Source organism: Epinephelus moara, chromosome 5 (assembly GCF_006386435.1).
Source record: "Epinephelus moara isolate mb chromosome 5, YSFRI_EMoa_1.0, whole genome shotgun sequence".
Lineage (NCBI taxonomy): Eukaryota > Metazoa > Chordata > Actinopteri > Perciformes > Serranidae > Epinephelus > Epinephelus moara.
In genome coordinates this window covers 13,822,301-13,841,537 of record NC_065510.1, presented here as the reverse complement: position 1 = coordinate 13,841,537, position 19,237 = coordinate 13,822,301, and the positions used below count along the sequence as shown (strand labels likewise).

Here is a 19,237-nt window from a genome sequence, read left to right as displayed (position 1 = left end):
ATAGCCATAGCTAATCTTGTTTATGGCTTTGCCTGATTGACTCTGTGTTATAAATCATTTTCCATCAATCAATCATTCAACACAACTGTTTGTTGTCAACGTGATTTGATCTACTGGTGTATTTACAAGCTTTTCTTTTTTACACTCGTCTGTTTAGTTTCACTATGTCTGTGCTTGTTTCTCTGTGTGTGTGCGTACTGTATGGTCTCGCTTGGGTGTGTCTGCCTTTGGCTCAGGTGGGTGTTTACTTCTCATGATGTTTTTACTGTTTGTGTGCAAGGGCAGACAGGATGTGCAGTGCTTGTCAGCATGCTCCAGGAGATGAAAGGCCGGAGAGGGTGTGGAAGTAGCCGAGTGCCGTTCAGGTAACAGGCTGTCTTCTCAGAAATCTCTCAAGAATTCAGTCGTGTTGCCTTCAGCATTCCTAGTGAGCCGCGAGTGAGCACCACTCAGCACCGAGCTGCTTCAGAAAATAACTCAACACCTACAAATCTGGCCATAACTGAACGCCGATAGGGTCCAGGTGCTCGATCTCAAAACACGGCCATTAGTGGAACATTCGGAGCAGCTCGGTTGGCGCTCCTTGTTTCCTATGTGCTCAGGTGTGCGTGTGAACTGTTATTATGCTACTGCCATAAAAGTGTTGCATCATCACAAGACACAACATGAGTCAGTTTTAAGAATGGTGCCTACTGACATGCATATTGATGAGCAATAGTCACTGACACGACAACAGTCTGCTCTGGATGTTGACATGTTGAATGCTGTCAGTCACTGCAATGCAGTCGGGCAGGTTTATATTAACAGAACTTATGTTAACCACAGCCACCGTGTTCTCTATTGTCTTGTCTATTGTTAGCACAGGTGAACTCGTTAGACTGACTCCATGTTGTCTATAACTGTTTAATGGATGGAATTATTGTGAACAAAGAAGGAACAGTAGGTTGATCCAAATCACCACACAACATGTTATTAATTACTTGCAATGATACCCTGCCTCCGCCCCAGTTCGATGGAAGTGAAAGGAATTCTATTATCAGTGCTCAGTGTTGGGGGTAGTGAACCACATGTAATCAAACTTGTAGTTTAACTCCATTTTGCAGTAGTCTATCCCAGCTGACATTGGGCGAGAGGCGGGGTGCACCCTGGACAGGTCGCCAGACTATCACAGGGCTGACACATAGAGACAGACAACCATTCACACCTACGGACAATTTAGAGTCACCAATTAACCTATCCCCAACCTGCATGTCTTTGGACTGTGGGAGGAAGCCGGAGTACCCAGAGAAAACCCATGCTTACATGAACATGTAAACTCCGCACATGCAAAATTCCTGCATGGGATCGAACCAGGAACCCTCTTGCTGTGAGGCGACAGCGCTAACCACCACACTACCGTGCGGCCCTAAATTCAATTCAATTCGATTTGATTTGATTCGATTCGATTCGACTCGATTTGATTCATTTCAATCCATAGGGACTTGGGTTACCGGTTCAAGTCTCTGTCCGGACCAAATATGGAGCGTGAACTGGTGGCTGACAGGTGCCAGTTCACCTCCTGAGGACTGCTGAGGTGCCCTTGAGCAAGGCACCAAACCCCCAACTGCTCAGGACACCTGTCCATGGGCAGCCCCCTCGCTCTGACATCTCTCCATTTAATGCATGCATCGGTCCCGTTTGTGCATGTGTGTGTACTTCGGGCCTGTGTGTATATGTGTATGACAACAGAGTGAGAAAAATGAATTTCCCTTTGGGGATTAATAAAGTGTATACAGGTTTGCCTCAGAGAGCTTTACAGCACATGACATCCCTCTGTCCTTGCGCCCTCACAGCGTATAAGGAAAAACTCCCCTCCAAAAAACCCTTTAGTGGGGAAATGAATAAATCACTGCAGGATGAAGTGGGATTTAGATTGGGTCAATGCAAACAGCAGGTGGAACGTGTTGGGAAGTGTCTGGAAAGACTGAGCCCACAGACAGGAAGTGTAAGCGACATAATTCAGTGAAGCACCCACAATGGGAGACACCCACTGGATAAACCCATCGACATACAGGAATTCACCCAACTTTAATTACACTGATTAGCCAACATATGATCCGGTACTAGTAAGAAGCAGTAGTGTGTAGTGTGGTTTTCACAGTGCAAAAACTATGAGTCCTCAGAAAAGACAAGACTCTATGACTGCAGAAGAAGCATTTTTGTTTGTTTGTTTGTTTGTTTGTTCTTTGCAGTTTACATTTCCTTTATGCAGACTAGTAGACCTGCTAATTATCTGGGTTAAAGTTTCATTAACTGGTCAGATTTGGTGAAATTCCATGTGTTAGATGAAACAAGTTTAAGCAGTGACTATCTGTCCATTCAGCAGATTTTTTCTTGGTTCAGTCGACAAACTGAAGAAGTGAAATTTGCAGACACATGGTTTTCTTTGAACAGTAATGAAGTGCATTCAAGCTTTATATTTCCTTTCAGTCTGTGTTTTCATGTGTCAAAAATCACGTCCATGACCAGTGGTGATCAGTATGTTATGTAAGTACATTTTCTTATGTACTGTACATTTTGAGGTACTTACATTGAGTTTTTCTGCTTTATGTCATTTCATGCTTCCACTTCACCACATTTCATCAGGAAGCGTTGTGCTTTCAACTCTATACTACATGATTTGACAGCTATGGAAACATATTTCATCCATAACAAAACATGATGTAAGTAGTTCTGAGAGGAGCTGGACATACTGATATTTTTAAACTTAAACAAAAAAAAATTAGCCTGGCTTTTATGTAGCCTTTTAGAATTGTATGGTTTTATTATTTATTGATTTATCTATACTTATTTTATTATCACTATTACTTATTTTACTATTTATTTTTAATCAAAATTTGATTGTGAGGGTTCCCACAGTCATGGAAAACCTGGAAAAGTTATGGAGTTTCACAATCACATTCCCCAGGTCTGGAAAAGTGGTGGAATTAGTCAAAGTCACTGAAGGTTTTGGAAAAGTCATTGAATTTTGTTGTATATCATGAAATTGTAACCTTCCATGTAATGTAACATAACGGCAAATTAATTTGCTGCAGCTGTCGACTAAATGTAGCTCTAATGTACATCAGTCTGTGACAGTGTTTAGTTTACTATTGCGTATATTTATTCCTTTTCTCTGTGCGTTCTGTCTCCCCTTAATGTACGCCAGCTAGCTGAAATTAAGAAAAGTTTGGAAATTTTGTCCGTGAAAATGTGTGGGAACCCTTTATTGTTAACAGAGTATTTTTAAGATCCCTTTTCTCGATTGCTTGTAAAGCACTTTACAGCGTAATGTCCTGTTATCAACTGGTATTGTTAACATCACTTTGGTTTTCTGACCAACTCGAGTGTGAAGTCGCTCCCTGCTCCGACCTCCAACTTCTGAGTTAAATATAACGCAGCGATAACCCTAATGACACCATCAGGGTTATTTTTCAAACTTTATAAAGAGGCACAAAGCAGAGTTATTCTCTATGACAGTAGGTCCCAACTGGTCCAGCCACAGGGTCCAGATTTCTCCTTAGTCATTAGTTGAAGGTCCACACAGTTTAATACATTCAGCACCATATTTGTGTTCAGTCATGTTGTCGAGCTAGTTTTCTGTCTCAAGTAACTGTCCATTATTCACTCACTCTACAGCAGGAAACAGCACTTCAGAATAAAAACTTTGTGCTGAAAATTTACAATACTTCAAAATAAAGTGGGTTTTACAAACCTGACATGTTTGTGAGTCACTTGCGGTCAGTGTTGGGCAGTAACGTGTTACAGTAATATTATTTCTTATACCAGTAACTTTTCCAGTAAACCAAACAACTTGTTAGAACATTACTTTTCTTATCACATCACTACTGACTTGAAATACAACAGTCACATCAGCGGACTCATTTTGGTAATCGTCATGCTGTGCACGGACGTCATAAAGCAGCAAGCTAGGTGGAAATGTTTACCTTAGAGTCTGGAAATATTGCCATTATTTTGATTTTGATGGGAGGAAAGATGACAAAAACACTGCTGCTGCATGTAGTCGGACTAAAACTCTTTCCACTGCAAAAACACGTCCTCAAACCTCCGGTCTGAAACACCTCAGCTATTACGACCGACAGCACAACAAAGTGAAGCTCCAGGAAATACACCCAACCAAAGGTGAGCCCTCCTCAGTTGCAGAGGTCAGCTGTAGCCCTACACTGGCTAAACATCCAAAACTGGATTTTAATCATGGACAGCTGCAGCTACAAAGAAGTGATGAAGCTTGTGGCTGGATATGTAGAGGATGAAATGTTGAAAACTGGTCACAGGCATCAGAAGACCCCCAGGTAAATAGAAGCTATCTAGCTTTAGCTACACCTAACGGCGATTAACGTGACATTCACACAGAGACATTTTTTTTTTGTGGCCATTTTGCCTTTAATGGACAGGACAGGTAAGTGTGAAGGGGGGAGAGAGAGGGGGGATGACATGCAGCAAAGGGCCACAGGCTGGATTCGAACCCACGCCGCAGCGGCAACAGCCTTGTACATGGGGCGCCTGCTTTTGGGGATATAGGCATTTGCCAGTTTTATGGGGTGTAACGGAAAAGTAATATAATAGTAGTGTAACGAATTACTGTTGGCAGAAAGAGATAAGTACATTACTTTTGAAAAGAGTAACGAGCCCGATGCTGATTGCGGTCCACTCAGAATGGACCCGTGACCCACCTTTGGACTGCGACCCACCAGTTGGGAACCAGTGCTCTGTGTGATATCACTGTGGCCCTTTGACTCTGGCAGTTAGTGATGTTTCTCATGAAAATGTTAATGCGAGGTGAGACTTTGTCCAGCTCATCATTTTGAGTCACACAGACATGAACTCATGCTGATAATCAGCAACTATGGTGGAACAAATATTTTGTATCTAATTACAGTTTTATACACATGTATTTTATATGGGGCACCAGACTTTATTATTATTTGGTTATAAAAACTTTATGTAAGGAGTGGGTTGGTGTGTTGACTGTGGGGGGTTTGCAGCCCTGACAAACAGGCGCAGGGGAGGCAGACTCCTGATGAAGATGATCATGATTCAGGCCTGCAGCTTTTCACAGGTGTGGACTGGACTCCTGGCTGAGACGGTGAGCTGTGCTTGTGGCCAGACGAGACGAGACCTTTAAGTACATACCTTTGGATTTCTCGGTCACGTGACTCGGTATCTCCAACCTGCCTCCTCGCAGCCGGCCGCGCGCTCTCACCATTGAAAAAAAGGTAAACATTTTCTATAACAGCATTCAGACACTAGCTGTAGTTTACATACTATGATCCCTGAAGTTGAGCGTTTTGCGGGAGCCACACATAAAGGCGGAATGACACGGAGCGACAGGCGCGTTGCTGCTCCGGAAAGAGACGGGGAGTGACAGTGTGGCCACTTGGCTCAGTCAGGCCTTATCTGGATCAAACACTGATCACAAACCCAGCTCCGCCACAGGCGACATCTGCGATCAGCGCACTTTTGGCGACATTATTTCCGGGCTGAACGCGATTCATGGTCGCAAATGGGAGACGAGTGCGATAATGGAGCAACGTGGCGGACGGATTTGTGAAGATTACAGTCAATAAAGTGCTGTGCACAAGACTGCCTCCTAATCCCTGTGTGAAAGGGATGGGCAGTGCACCGGCTGGATCTGTCTTTCTGCAAAAAAAAGCTGGGTGGAGGACGGAGGGAGACTCTTCCTCTTGACTCCACACATGCACATTATGGTCACAAGGGTGTAGGCTCACTCGTGTCGGATGTCAAACGCGTTGTCAGACTCTTATGATTAGTTAGAAGTCAGATTGTTTACATGAGGTAGTCCCTTGGTTGGATCAGTGCTTATTTTACATTTCATCACTTTTAACCCCCCCACACACACAGACATGCACACTTCTGACGTGACTGGTGTTTCTGTGTTGTTGCAGGATGGCAGAGCCTCCCATGTCATGTGATTGTTTTGTTTCCTTGCCCCCCGGCTCTCGCGATGACCATGTGATTTTTGGGAAGAACTCTGACCGTCCCCGGGATGAGGTGCAGGAGGTGGCCCACTACCCTGCAGCATCTCACCCCCCGGGCTCCATGCTGGAGGTAAAGCAGTTCTCCCACACCACCACAGCTGCTGGTACAGCTGACTGACAGGCATCACTGACATACACAAGTTGACTGATAAACTGCATACACACACACACACACACACACACACACACAATGAATTGATAATAAAAATCATAAATTAGCTTTTAGTATTCATGCATCACTATTCACAATAACCCTGCTAAGACTGGTGAGATATTTACAGCAGACTCGGATGTTGAAATTTTCTTTTCTGTTAATGTTTAAGAGAAAGGAATTCAGTCCTTTCTCCTTCCCACCTCAAGTTAGTGACACTGATAGTGGAAGAAATACTGACTGATACAGTAGATCATATGTGGTGCTGATCTTAATGATACACAGGAACATGTTCTGTCTACATGTGTCAATTTGGCTCTGGTTTTAGTTGACGTCATCAGCTCTGTCTTTCGGATTTGCTGTTGAGTTAAAAAAAAAAAGAAAAGAAAAACCCCAAGACTTTATTTTGCTATTAACAGTTTAATTCTTTTAGATTTAACACACATTCAACACGGGAAATCAGATAGAAAAGACACAAGAATAGAAAATAAACAAGACAAAACAAAAAAAACAGTACAAAGCAAACAGTAGTCCAAAATAAAAAAGATTGGGGGTGGGGGGAACGCAAGGGAATGTCACATATGTAACATACATTGGATCTCATACATCCATTGTATACAAGCCTTTTAAACTGGGAACTACTGTTTTAAAAGTGTACAGACAGTGTCCCAGTTGTCTTCCAGCCCCTTATTGAAGGCTTTTAACAGGCAGGCCGCCTGTTCCACGTTAAGCAAGTCCAGGTATCCCTTCAGCCAAGAGTCCCTTATGATGCAGGCTGCTTTACGCTCCCTCCAGTTTAGAAGTTTGTTAGTAGATAAGCAACCCAGTGTCCATAGGTGAACCCCAAGACTTTCAACTTGGTATGCAGTGGCATTAGTCAGAAATACTATCCCTTGTGGTAATTTGTCCAGGTTGTGACATACATATCTCTCTCAGAGATTTCTGCCTCCACCTAAATGCAGTAATGCTGAAGGACATTAAGTTGGGCATCTTTAAGGATAAAGATGAAATTTAAAACTGTTGTCACAAAAAAATGACCACTCCTCTAAAAAGTCAGACTCCAAATAAGGAATCCAAAACCGCCCAGGATTAGTGAGAGGGAAATATATATATTTTTTGGCAGTCCTTTAAATTTCATGTGATTGGGGGGCTGAGTTCAATTTGCAATCCAGTTGAGGATCAGTATTAAAATCTTGTTTATTGCCAAGTAGGTTTTCACATACAAGGAATTTACTTGTGTGTATTTGTGTGTAACAAACATAGTAAGAGAAAATAAAAGCAAGTATTGCAAAAATCAAGAAACATAAATGCACAATAAAACTAGAAGATATGTACAGTATCTGAATTGAAATGAAACAACAATGCAATTTTTAGAAGTAGTGGTTTGTGCAGAAATGTGCAAAGTTGTCCAAAGAATGAGAATGAGAGGTTCACACTACAAAGTATAAATAAAAGTATAAAAAGAATGTGCTCTGTACATTGCACAGAGATATAGTCCCGACACAGTGTGTGAATGTAATGCATATAGATGTGAGGATGTTAATGTAACACAGGGTGATGGGGGCAAATGGGGCTGCGCTCTTCCTAAAAATCCACAACCATTTCCACTGTCTTTAGAACGTTGAGCTCCAGGTTGTTCTGTGTGCACCCGGCCAACAGATGGTCAGTCTCCCACCTGTGGGCAGACTCATCCGCACCAGAGATGAGTCCAGTGAAGGTGATGTCATCTGTGAACCTCGGGAACCTTCCAGGCTGATGACTTGTGACACAACTGATAAAATTTGCGTTCAAAAATCAGAACAACAGCATTCTCCCTTTCATTATGGTTAATTCTGAATGGAACTAATGGATTCATTAACATATCAAAGGCTGTGTTTATCTCATGGTATTGCTGCTTTAATGTAATAAAATGGAGAACACACATGTGTCAAGCAGGCGGTGATTAGACCCATTTATGTTCAGCAAGTGGATGTAATTTTCCAAATAGAGTTTCACTGATGTGGAAAGCTTTGTCCAATACAGGCGTGTCAGCTTTAATTACCGCACACGTTTGTGCAATGCAATCGGACCTTAATTTATACAACAACTGCATTGTTTTTTCCTCATTCTCAGTATATCTTTTGTCTGCAGTGCACATACATCCAGATCCCTCAGGTGGAGCAGACCCACGCTGTTGTCCTCAGCAAACCTGCCTGGATGTGGGGCGCTGAAATGGGAGCCAACGACCAGGGAGTCTGTATTGGAAATGAGGCTGTGTGGACCCGAGAGCCCATCGCCCCCGGAGAGGCTCTGCTGGGCATGGACCTCGTCAGGTGGGCACTGAAAACCTTATAAAAAATTATTATATGAACAGTTTATACAGTTTTAGCTGTAAAGATAAACAAATCTTCAGAGCAACTGTTGACTGCATCTTAATTAAATACAGCTTGGGTGTTGTATATTCAGCACAAGTATTAACTTAATCCTCTCAGGCTTTGATTGGAAGGGTGTGTAGATTGACACGAGCATGTTATGACAGGTGAAGTAAGCGCTGTTGAAGTGTGGCACTTATCTATTCATCTCTGTGTGTAAAAATACTCTCTGGAGAGTTGTCAAGTGACTGTCAGGTACAGAAGCACTTCCTCCAAAACACAAGGCAGCAAAGGAGCGTGTAAACATCAAACTCATCGGGTCGTCATGGTTATTTAAAAGACGAACTGATCAAACAATAGATAAATCAATAAAAGCAGAAACATACATGGGAATGAAAGAATCAGTTACCATTAATAAATAACTAACTGCTTTTATAACTGCGTAACTGATGCCTCGTAAAGAGGAAACTCAGACTTTACACTCTGAAGTAATCCAGCATGATTTGATACTCAGACTGGGGTTGGAGCGTGGTGACAGTGCCTGGGCGGCGCTGACAGTGATCACCGGCCTCCTGGAGCAGCATGGCCAGGGAGGGCAGTGCAGGGAGGACCCCGAGCCCTTCAGCTACCACAACACCTTCCTCCTGGTGGACCGCAACGAGGCCTGGGTCCTGGAAACCGCTGGAAGGCTGTGGGTGGCGCAGAAGGTCACAGGTGAGGATGGAGGGTTAAAAATTGAGGGTGTAGAGTGAAGGGTACATTAACAATATTTACATTTTAGTAACTAGAGACTGTAGCTTGATACATGACTTGCAAACACCTCTGATTTCTGTCCGTCACAGCTTGAGCAACTGTCTGTGCTCTGTGTTTTGTTTGCCTTCTTTAATTTTTATTTAATGTGGCATGCAGGTCTTTGAACAGATTGGAGGTCAGATAATACTCCTCAACAGATTTCTGTTTTGAATTTGTTCATGAAAATATCCAGCTGTCAGACTTCAGACTATCATTTTTGGTTTTCACCTGAGAGTGCGCTAACAAAGCCTTGCACCATTTGGATCTGTGTTACCCCTTTAATGTGTCTTCAGCAGTTTATGCAGGAAAAACACAAGAGTTTGAGGTTAATTATAAATAATGAGGTCTAATCTAAATACAGAATCCAGCTAGACTGTGTGTTGTACTTTGTATGCAGCATAATTTCTTGCTGTCAGGTTTATTCATAAAGCACCAAATCACACAGTCTTGGAGGCCGCTATCCTTACCCTCATTTTGGAAAAGAAAGAACTGGAATAGTAACGGACAGTAAAGTATACAAAGGCAGCAAAGAAAGGCTCCAATATTAAAAATTGTAATGACTTACTTATAGATTAAATCCTGTGGATGCGCTGGGATGTATCGTCAGTGAGGTATCCTGGGGTCATCAGGTGTTTCGTGTCTTTCCAAACATCAGACATCCTCACCCAGGCGATCCAGCCGGGGGTGATCAGTCCCCAGCTTGCATCCCAGCAGCCAGAGTCACTCAGTGGCTCTATCTGCGGCATTGCTGATATTCTTGATGGCCCTGCACTGCTCCGTCAGCTTCTGGTACTTGACAGGTTTACGCTCTTGTGCTTCATCTATGCGCTCCTCCCAAGGTACAGTGAGTTCTACCACGATCACTTGCTTAGTGGAATGAGAAAAGATGACCATATCTGGATGTAGGGTTGTTGAGGAGATGTTTTCTGAAAACTGCAGGTGCAGGCCAAGATCAACTCTCAGTTGCCAGTTGGCTGCTGAGGTGAAGAGGCCAGTTGCTGATCTCGGTTGTGGGATGTTTTTCTCACCAGCCTTTACAAAGGTGATGGTCGTCTGTGGGAGATGGTGTTTGCTGATAATGGCTGAGTTCACTGTCTCTGCAACTGCTAGCGATAGCAGCCTTAGCCGAGGGCCTTTAGGCAGCTACTTAAGATGTGTTCGAGGGATCCTCTTCCAGAGCACAGAGCACAAGACAGTGTTTCGCTCCTGCCGCAGATGATTAACCGGGCTTGGTAGGCCGTCGTGCACAGCCTGGATCAGAAAAAATATGCAACGAAGAACTACAGAAATACAGAACAAACATACAGAATAACAGTTTACTTGACAACCAAGAGCTGAAACACTGATAACGACAGCTCAGTGATCAAAGGCCTCTTTTGCATTTGCAAAAATCAGCACTTTTGCGTAGCTTCAAATTCAGTGTTTTAAGACTCACTAGAGCACCAAGTATGTATTAATCTGAGGCTGGAAATAGTCCCAGTAAATACAATATTTACTCCTGCTACAGCGCTCAGCTTTTTCAGTGAATAATTGCGCCTTTTTGTTTTTAACAACACAATGCCTGTGGTGGATTTTGACCTGATAGAGTCAGGGGATCACCAAAGTCAGTCATGGCAATGCATCTAGTATTTGTTGAGATCCTTTAATCTGGACCTCAGCTGTAGACTGTCCAGCAGACCATGTCTGCCACCCCAAAGGCTAAACACATCTGCAGGACTAAGGCTAAACCAGACTGTAGTTGTGCAGTGCTTTGATGCTTAATAAGCCTTATAAAGCAAATCAACACCCAACCACACAGGAGTGCTGAAAATCCCTACAAAATATTTGAATAGTAAATACAGATCTCTTTGTTCATTCTTCATTCTTCAACATGAGACCACAGCTTAAAGAGATGTGTCATAATTCAGGGAATCCTGAAACTATGGTGACGAGACAGACCCTCATTCACAAGAGCTGGATCACTCTGTCAAGTGGAGATAAACCTTGCAGGCTGCTATTCTTAGAGTGTGTTTGCAGACGAGCAGGCGTTACATAAACTGCATGTATCAGGCTAATAAGTGGAAAATTTCAAACATATTGCACTTGTAAGCAGAAGATTTTCACTTCCTCTTCTCAGAGGGTGTGAAGAACATCTCCAACCAGCTGACCATTGGTGCTGACGTCTCCGCGGAGCACCCAGAGCTGCGGAGTGTGGCCCAGGCTCAGGGCTGGTGGGATGGTGAGGGAGAGTTCAACTTTTCCCAGGTGTTCAGCCCGGACAACCCGCCTGCCAGGATGGAGCTGGCCAAAAAGCGCTACAAGGGAGGCACAGAGCTACTCCAGCAACATGATGGTGAGGGTGGTCAAGTCATACATTTCCCAGAATGCCTGTGGACATAACCTTTAAAGCATACCTCCCAATGCATGTCAATCTGCTGTTCCAACCACTCTCTGGTCTCAGGCTCAGTGACGGCAGAGGTGATGATGTCCATTCTGAGGGACAAGCCCAGTGGCATCTGCATGGATTCTGGGGGTTTCTGCACCACAGGCAGCATGGTGTCTGTCCTGCCCAGAGACCCCAGCCTGCCCTGCATCCACTTCTTCACTGCCACCCCTGACCCCTCCAGGTATGTCTAACTAAAGGAAGAATTCCTCTAAATGTCAGTTAAGACTGTTATATGCTGTATCTACCACAACATTTTCATATAAGAAACTATCTGTCTGTTCTGCCACGCTGCGGGAAACACAATACTGTAGACGTCCCTTTATATGAAAGCTTTTAAATTTGCTCTCGTAAGCAGCACTGCCATGATATAAAGTAATAAACTCAACACAACTAATTGAACTAACTAAACTATCTGTCTCAGAACTTTGTTTTTATGCTATTATGTAAGACCAATTAGTAATTAATATTGAATTACATAGTTATTTTCAGGAAACTTCAAAGATTATTAGGAAACAATGACCCTAAAAAATAAAGCACTTTTATAATTGTTGCAAAATGTGTTTCGTGCTGCCTCAGTGGCTGTTGAGACTTCTATGGTGCTTAAATATGTTGCTGCTGCTTTGGTGTTTCACCCCAGACACTTCCATGAGGGAGCCAACTTGTTTAAAATATTTGACTCTGCATTTTTGTTACAGTATATCCTCAGTACAGTTGCCCGCTGTTGGGCTGAGACGTTTAACTCAACCAGAGGAACACTGGATATTGGTGCCAAACATATCATAGCAGATAGATGCATTCCTGGTGTGGGGGAAAAACACTGAAACTCAAAACTGATTGTACTTTGTAGCAAAATGTACTAACATTAAAGGGATAGTCTGGATTTTTTTGAAGTGGGGTTGTATGGTGTACATATCCATAGTCAGTGTATTACATACAGTTGGTGCTGCTGGCACGCCCCCAGTTTGGAGAAGCGGACAGCAGTACCTACATGGAAGCTAAGCAATACACTGCTGTGGATGGGACAGCAACAAATGTATTTTAGCCACCTAAAAAAACATCTGAAACAGTTTAGTTGAACACTAAATTGAGAGTATTTTCACCGCTTTACCTTTCCATCAGACAACGTGTCCGACAGGGAAGTCGTGAACAGCTTCTTCGTCTATGCTGTCATCAAAGCCACCAGACTCCATTGACAAAAACATAAATTTTGGCTTGCTGAACAAGAGAGCTGCTGGTCTACAACTGCCTCGATTACTAAGTTTGTTTGTGTAATTGTGTGACTTTGGTGAATCTGAACACCCCCCTTTAAATGCCAAAGTCACACAATAAAACAAACTAACTGACTGATCGAGGCAGCGTTAGACGAGAAGCTCCTGTGTTCTGCAATGTTAAATTGCTGTTTTTCTCAATGGAGTCTGACTTTGAAATTTTCCCATCAGGAATTGCTGTCTACGGCAAGGTAAAGCAGTGAAAATATTATAAATATAGCACAAACTTCAACCAATATTAGTTTTTAAGGAGGCTGAAATACATTTTACTGCTGAGCTCTCCACAGCAGTACATTGCTTAGCATCTGTGTCAGACTCCAGCCTGCTTCTCTAAACTGGGGGAGTGCTGACTAACGTCTACTGTTTGTAAAACACTGACTATGGGTAAATGACTCATACAACCCCACTTGAAAAGATCTGAACTATTCCATTAAATTTAATTACATTGAAATGTAATTTAAATTTTCCAAATATTCTTTCCCTCCTAATCTTTGGTTTTCCTGCATTCTGTTTCCAGTTTGGGTTGGTGGGAGTTTCTGAGTCTGCCTTTCTCTCTTTCCTGTCCCTCTCCCTATTAACCCACCCCACCTTACCCGGTTAGGTCTATATTCAAGCCTTTTATCTTCTCGGACTTTTACACTCCAGTGCCGAGGGTGGTCTCCCCACAGTTCGGCCCAGACGACCCTGTCAGGAAGCAGCCTCGCTTTCAGAGCCAGGTGGACCGCAGACATGACCTGTACAAGGCCCACCAGGTGGCGCTCAACACCATGGATACCAACCCGGTGGGCACTTATGGATGACTTAGGTTAATGGTAGTCCTGTGCAGATCTCGGCAGACCTGGAAGCTCATGTTCATTTTATATACACAACCAGAGCTGATTCAGTTTTATTGAGAGTTGACCTTGGTCAGATGTTGCTGATAAATTACAGGCGAGTCATGCAGCACCGGACTGACACTCCCAGTGCAGAGCAAAACACAACAGGACCTCACAGTGTGTGGAGACAAGACACATGGCATGGGTGTAGACTAAACATAAACACACTACAAGTACACAATCAAAGCCAAAGAGCAGGGTTTCAATCATGATAGTCTCATGTCGCCAGATCTATCTCCAGAGCGCTGTGTCAGTATCATTCAGTGACAGGGGAGAAATGCTCTGGGTTGTTTTTATTTCTTTAAACCAATCACAGTCATCTTGGGTGGCGCTAAATCCAGGATGCAGCGACTGTGCCTTGGCAAGATAGTGTCAGGATTGTTGGGGTCATTAAAATGGCTCCATAAAGGAACAGGGCAGAAAAAACAGCAACAGATGTATGTTGACTGTGTGAACCAACTTTTAGTGATAAAGGAGACAAATATAATGTCATAATTGGTGCCCTAAATGTGAAGTATGAATATATTTAAGGTCTGGAGGAGAACACTGGACCCTTTAAAATCCCAGGTGATCTGCTGGCTGTATGTGGCTCTTGTAGAACATTATTACGATGATTTCACAGAAGCTCGTGTAATGTGGAACCGATTGGTACATTTGCGAAGTCACTGTCACTGCTGCATGCTGCTACCAGGGTAAAACCATGTCACAAATCAACTCTGACTGGCCGTTTAAGGGCCTACATAAAATTTGCTATCATTGGCTACCAAATAAGACTGATGCAGCAAAATTTCATGAGAAAGAACGTGAACTTTTTTCTTTTTAAGTAGTTTTGATCATTGCAGATTAAGGTGAAACAGCATGAGAAAGTGGTACCTACAAAGGTAATTCTCGACCTTGGAAACTGTAGTTTAAAAAAGCAATCTCAATTCAGGGTCAATTTACTAGCTTGTTCTGGAGCTTTTCTACTGTATCACACAGTATTCCTCAGCGAAGGACTTTCTGCAGTCATTGTGGATTGACATGCAAACTCATGGGTGTTTCAATTTCATCCATAGCACTTACTGGACCTTTCCATGGTGGCTTAAAAGTTAGCATACAAGTTGATTATTCACCTAAGTAACAGTAGTCTACGAAAACAATCCAAAATCCAGGTCCACTATAGGGCTGCTCTGAGTGGTCGTCAAACTATTAAATCAATCGTCGACTAATTTAGTAACTGATTAATTTTGTTAGGTACATTTTTAAGAAAAAATTCTCTGATTCCATTTTTCCTTGATGTATTTGGTGCATGTATTTCATGCAGTTAGATGTTTTTGTAAACTAACTATAAAACCCCCCAAAACCATATACTCCAAGAATTAGTATGCAGCAGATATCATATATTATCAGTATGTAATATGGCATTGGGACAAAACTATTGCCTGCTGTTTATGTGAGCAAAGAGAGTGTGCAGACACCCAGATTAGGCTGTAGAGGAAATTGAGGTGTGTGATAACTGGTGTGCAACTGCTGTCATTAAGTCTGTGTCTCCTGCTGCAGACGCCCTGGTTGAATTACACACAGGACATTGAAAAGGCCAAGAGTGAGATCTGGATTCTTGTAACTGTACATGATATTACACACAGGGGCTCGGCCATAGTGTAGGATTTAGACAACTCCAGGGACAGTTCAGCCCCAAATAAAAAATACATATTTTTCATCTGACCTGTAGTGCTGTTTATCTGTCTAGATTTTGGTTGAGTTTCAGAGTGTTGGAGATATCGGCTTAAAATATGTAATTTCGATTTTTAGGGTGAAGCAGATTTAAACAAAGATTATGCAGATGCTCTTTGACCTCAGTGTGACTGTTGTTTTGACATGTCTCTGTCTTTTTCTCGCTGTGTCAGGACGAGGGTTTAGGTGCCTATGAGATCCTGAGGGACCTGGAGTCGCAGTGTCTGAGCGACATTTCAGCCATGCTGAGCGGAGAGATCCCAGGAGAAGAACTGGGGGACTTGTTTTTTGACTCCGTGGACACAGAGATAAAATTCTACCAGTGAGGAGGTGGGAGGCTGCAGGAGCTGTGTCTGATGTTGTATCGTGCATGAATGTGTTCCTGTTGTTAAGGGAAAACTTGGGAGTCGAGGAACTCAAACCCTGAAGAGAGGATTACTGTAATATAGATATGCCTAACTATGATTATACAATTACTTCTAGTGGCAGTACAGATTATAGGATAAACTCCCAGTATAGGGTCAGATCAGTGGCTGTTTGTAAAGATGGACAACACAGCTCTGTTTTCTCACACAGTAAAAAAAAAATGAAGCCAAAATATCCCGGATACAGCTGCTGCCATGTTGCACTGGTGACATAGTGAACTCCACAGTATGGAGTTCCTGCCCATACACCCTTCTTGACTAATAAAGAGGAGCAACATAGATTGTGAGCACACAGATGGACACATGAAGCTGTCAATCATGACTTCAGATCTCCTTTCATAGCATCAAATAACTAATTAAAAACCAAAGTCATCAGAGGAATGAAAACTTAAACATAGAGCACATCAGCATGATAAGAACTACCTAAAATGTATGACCTGTACTGCAGCCGGCCACCAGGGGGCGAAGATATTTTAGCTTCACTTTTGGGGAGCTGTCATGTCGTCCATCTTTATATACAGTAAATGGGCCAGATCACAAACTAGAACAAAATGGTGTACAAAAGCATCTCAAGAAGAGGTGAGCTAAAATGACTCATTCCCATGTTAAAGGTCCAGTGTGTAGGATTTAGTGGCATCTAGTGGTGAGGTTGCAGGACTGAAACTTCGAACTGAAACGTGAATGGCCTTATCTAGAGCCAGTGTTTGGTTTGTGCGTTCTGGGCTACTGTAGAAACAACATGGCGGACCCCATGGAAGGGGACCCGCACTGTATATAGATATAAACAGCTCATTCTAAGGTAACAAACCTCAATGATTTTTAATTTAAGGTGATAATAAGGGGCGGCAGTAGCTCAGTCCATAGGGACTTGGGTTGGGAACCGGAGGGTCGCCTGTTCAAGTCCCCGTCCGGACCAAAATATGGAGCGTGGACTGGTAGCTGGAGAGGTGCCAGTTCACCTCCTGGGCACTGCCGAGGTGCCCCTGAGCAAGGCACCGAACCCCCCAACCGCTCTGAGCGCCTGTCATGGGCAGCCCACTCTGACATCTCTCCACTTAGTGCATGTATAGGTCCTGTTTGTGCATGTGTGTGTTCGGACCTGTGTGTAATTGACAAACAGAGTGAAAAAATTGAATTTCCCCTTGGGGATTAATAAAGTATATAAAATTAAATTAAATTAAAATTAAAATAATACACTAAAGAACACACAGTTACGAATATTATATACCATTTCTGCCAATATATGCCCCTAAATCCTACACACTAGACCTTTAATTGGGAAGATAGCGGGTATAACATCCGAGCCAAACCCAATCTGATAATGATTTTTAAGATCATAGAGAGTCTGCATTTGTCTCTGGAAAGAAACAATTTGTGCTGGTACAAAGCATTTAAATATCTGGAAATATCTGTCAGCTGCAAAATGTGTTGTGAAATGTGATAACAGTCAGCTAGTGTTTTATTTTTGGCCAGCAATTCTTTCACAGTGTTCTTGAAGATTAAAGCACATAAAACAAAAACAGGATAGTGACAGCCTTTCTACACGTATTAAAAGGTCAAAGCCATTATGAGAACTTGAAGCTTGTGATTGTAATAACAAGTCTCTGATGTCTCAGTGTGTTTCTGCTGCTCCGATACCTCTGACTTCACTCACCCTTTGCATGCAAATACAGAAATATCCCTGTGTGGAAGTGTAACTGTGACCGTGCTCCCAGCAAAGCTTATTAAGTGCTTAACGTGTGCTGTGTTCAACTGTCCTCTGTTACAGCGCCCTCAGGTGGACATCCCTAACGCTCGCAGAGTTGCAGGAGAGCGCCCTGGGACTGTTAAAAACTCTGTGTGCTCCTCGTCTGATTGGCCTCTCCCTCACTCACACAACACACGTCCCTGACACCATTCCATCATTAACACAGACTACGTGTCTAAACTGCACTTGTGATTGGAGCAAATGTATCATCTGTATCACCCAGGGAGCAAATGAGTGCACCTCATTAGTGAGTAGGCCTTTAATGATATAGACTACACAGGCGATTGTATGTAGAGCGAGCTGTGTGATGTTGCACAAATACTGTGAGTGTGGCGTTTGTTTAACATTTTGTTTGTTGTTGCAAATGAATGGGTTGTCATTTGAGGGCTACCTGTAGGGAAAGATCTAATAAAGAATGTGCTTAGTCTGTCCTGTGTGTTGTCAGCTCTCTGGCCATGCTTGTGCATCATTAGAGTATGTCCACATTAAACCTGTTAAATTTATTAACACTTTTTAAATTACATTTTTAAATTAAATCTTATTTTTTTAAATTGCAGTCCTCCATCCAGACTAAGGGCTTATACACATGCTGTGTTTTTAACTGCTTGGAAAATGTTAGGATTGTCATTCAAGTGCTGGGTACCCTCTCCTGTATTTCTTTTCCTGGTTTCTAGGGATGGGGGGAAAATAAATACAGCACAATTTTGCAATATTTTACATGCCAATATTATATTGATACACTGATGCCGAGTGTTGATTTCTATTCAATAAATTATTAATATTGCAAATACAAATTAAACTTTTGGGAGGCTCCCAGAATGGAAGTAAATAACAGTGGAAGCAAATAAGAAACGTAAGTATTTGAATTTTAAACAGCCACTGAATACTTAGTATGGAAATTTAAACACCACTGGTTAAATTAAAATTTTAAATCACTTGATTTGCAATTTCAGAAACTAAATTTGAACATATTTATTTCAGTGTTCACAAATTCAGATCCAAAAACTCAAATTTTCAAAATTCAACATCCAAGCTAACCAGGACAGGATGGGCTTGAATTTTTGGATCTGAGTTTAACCAATCAAATTTGAGCAACCTGAATCTATATATCTGAAATTCTAAAACTTTAATTTTTTTGAGCAGGTTATACAGTAGGTGTGGTGTCAGGGACACCCTTGCCTTGACCTGCAAAATGTCACTCAAATTGACATGTACCGGCCAGGAAGAGACTCAAAAAGACCCTAAGACACATAAAACGACTACAAAGAGATGCGTAACAGCTGCAGAGTGACACAAAGAGACTCATACTGACCACAAAGAGTTACAAAACAACTACAAAGAGACTCTAGCTCTATGTAGGAGAGGTGGTGGAGCCCATTGTCTCATAATCCACCCATGAATGCATAGATGAATGGGATGCAGCTCCCAGCTATCATGGATGTAGAACATTGG

At 42.5% G+C, this 19,237-nt stretch overlaps 1 protein-coding gene across 4 annotated transcripts; it reads left to right on the top strand.

Annotated features, from left to right (window-relative positions):
- The first annotated feature begins 2,431 nt into the window (after positions 1 to 2,431).
- Positions 2,432 to 18,212, top strand: scrn2 (secernin 2). 4 transcript variants are annotated; one of them, XM_050045595.1, is made up of 10 exons: positions 2,432 to 2,526; positions 5,099 to 5,255; positions 5,946 to 6,108; positions 8,320 to 8,501; positions 9,055 to 9,254; positions 11,449 to 11,664; positions 11,773 to 11,938; positions 13,627 to 13,807; positions 15,787 to 15,943; positions 17,807 to 18,212. In XM_050045595.1, exons 3-9 carry the CDS (start codon positions 5,947 to 5,949, stop codon positions 15,937 to 15,939), a joined length of 1,260 nt encoding a protein of 419 aa, XP_049901552.1. In that variant the 5' UTR covers positions 2,432 to 2,526; positions 5,099 to 5,255; position 5,946; the 3' UTR covers positions 15,940 to 15,943; positions 17,807 to 18,212. The 4 variants fall into 4 exon arrangements, with proteins under 4 accessions (XP_049901552.1, XP_049901550.1, XP_049901553.1 ...); XM_050045593.1 differs by lacking the exon at positions 5,099 to 5,255 and having other exon boundaries at positions 2,437 to 2,526; XM_050045594.1 differs by lacking the exons at positions 2,432 to 2,526; positions 5,099 to 5,255 and adding an exon at positions 5,307 to 5,835.
- Positions 18,213 to 19,237: the final 1,025 nt, after the last annotated feature.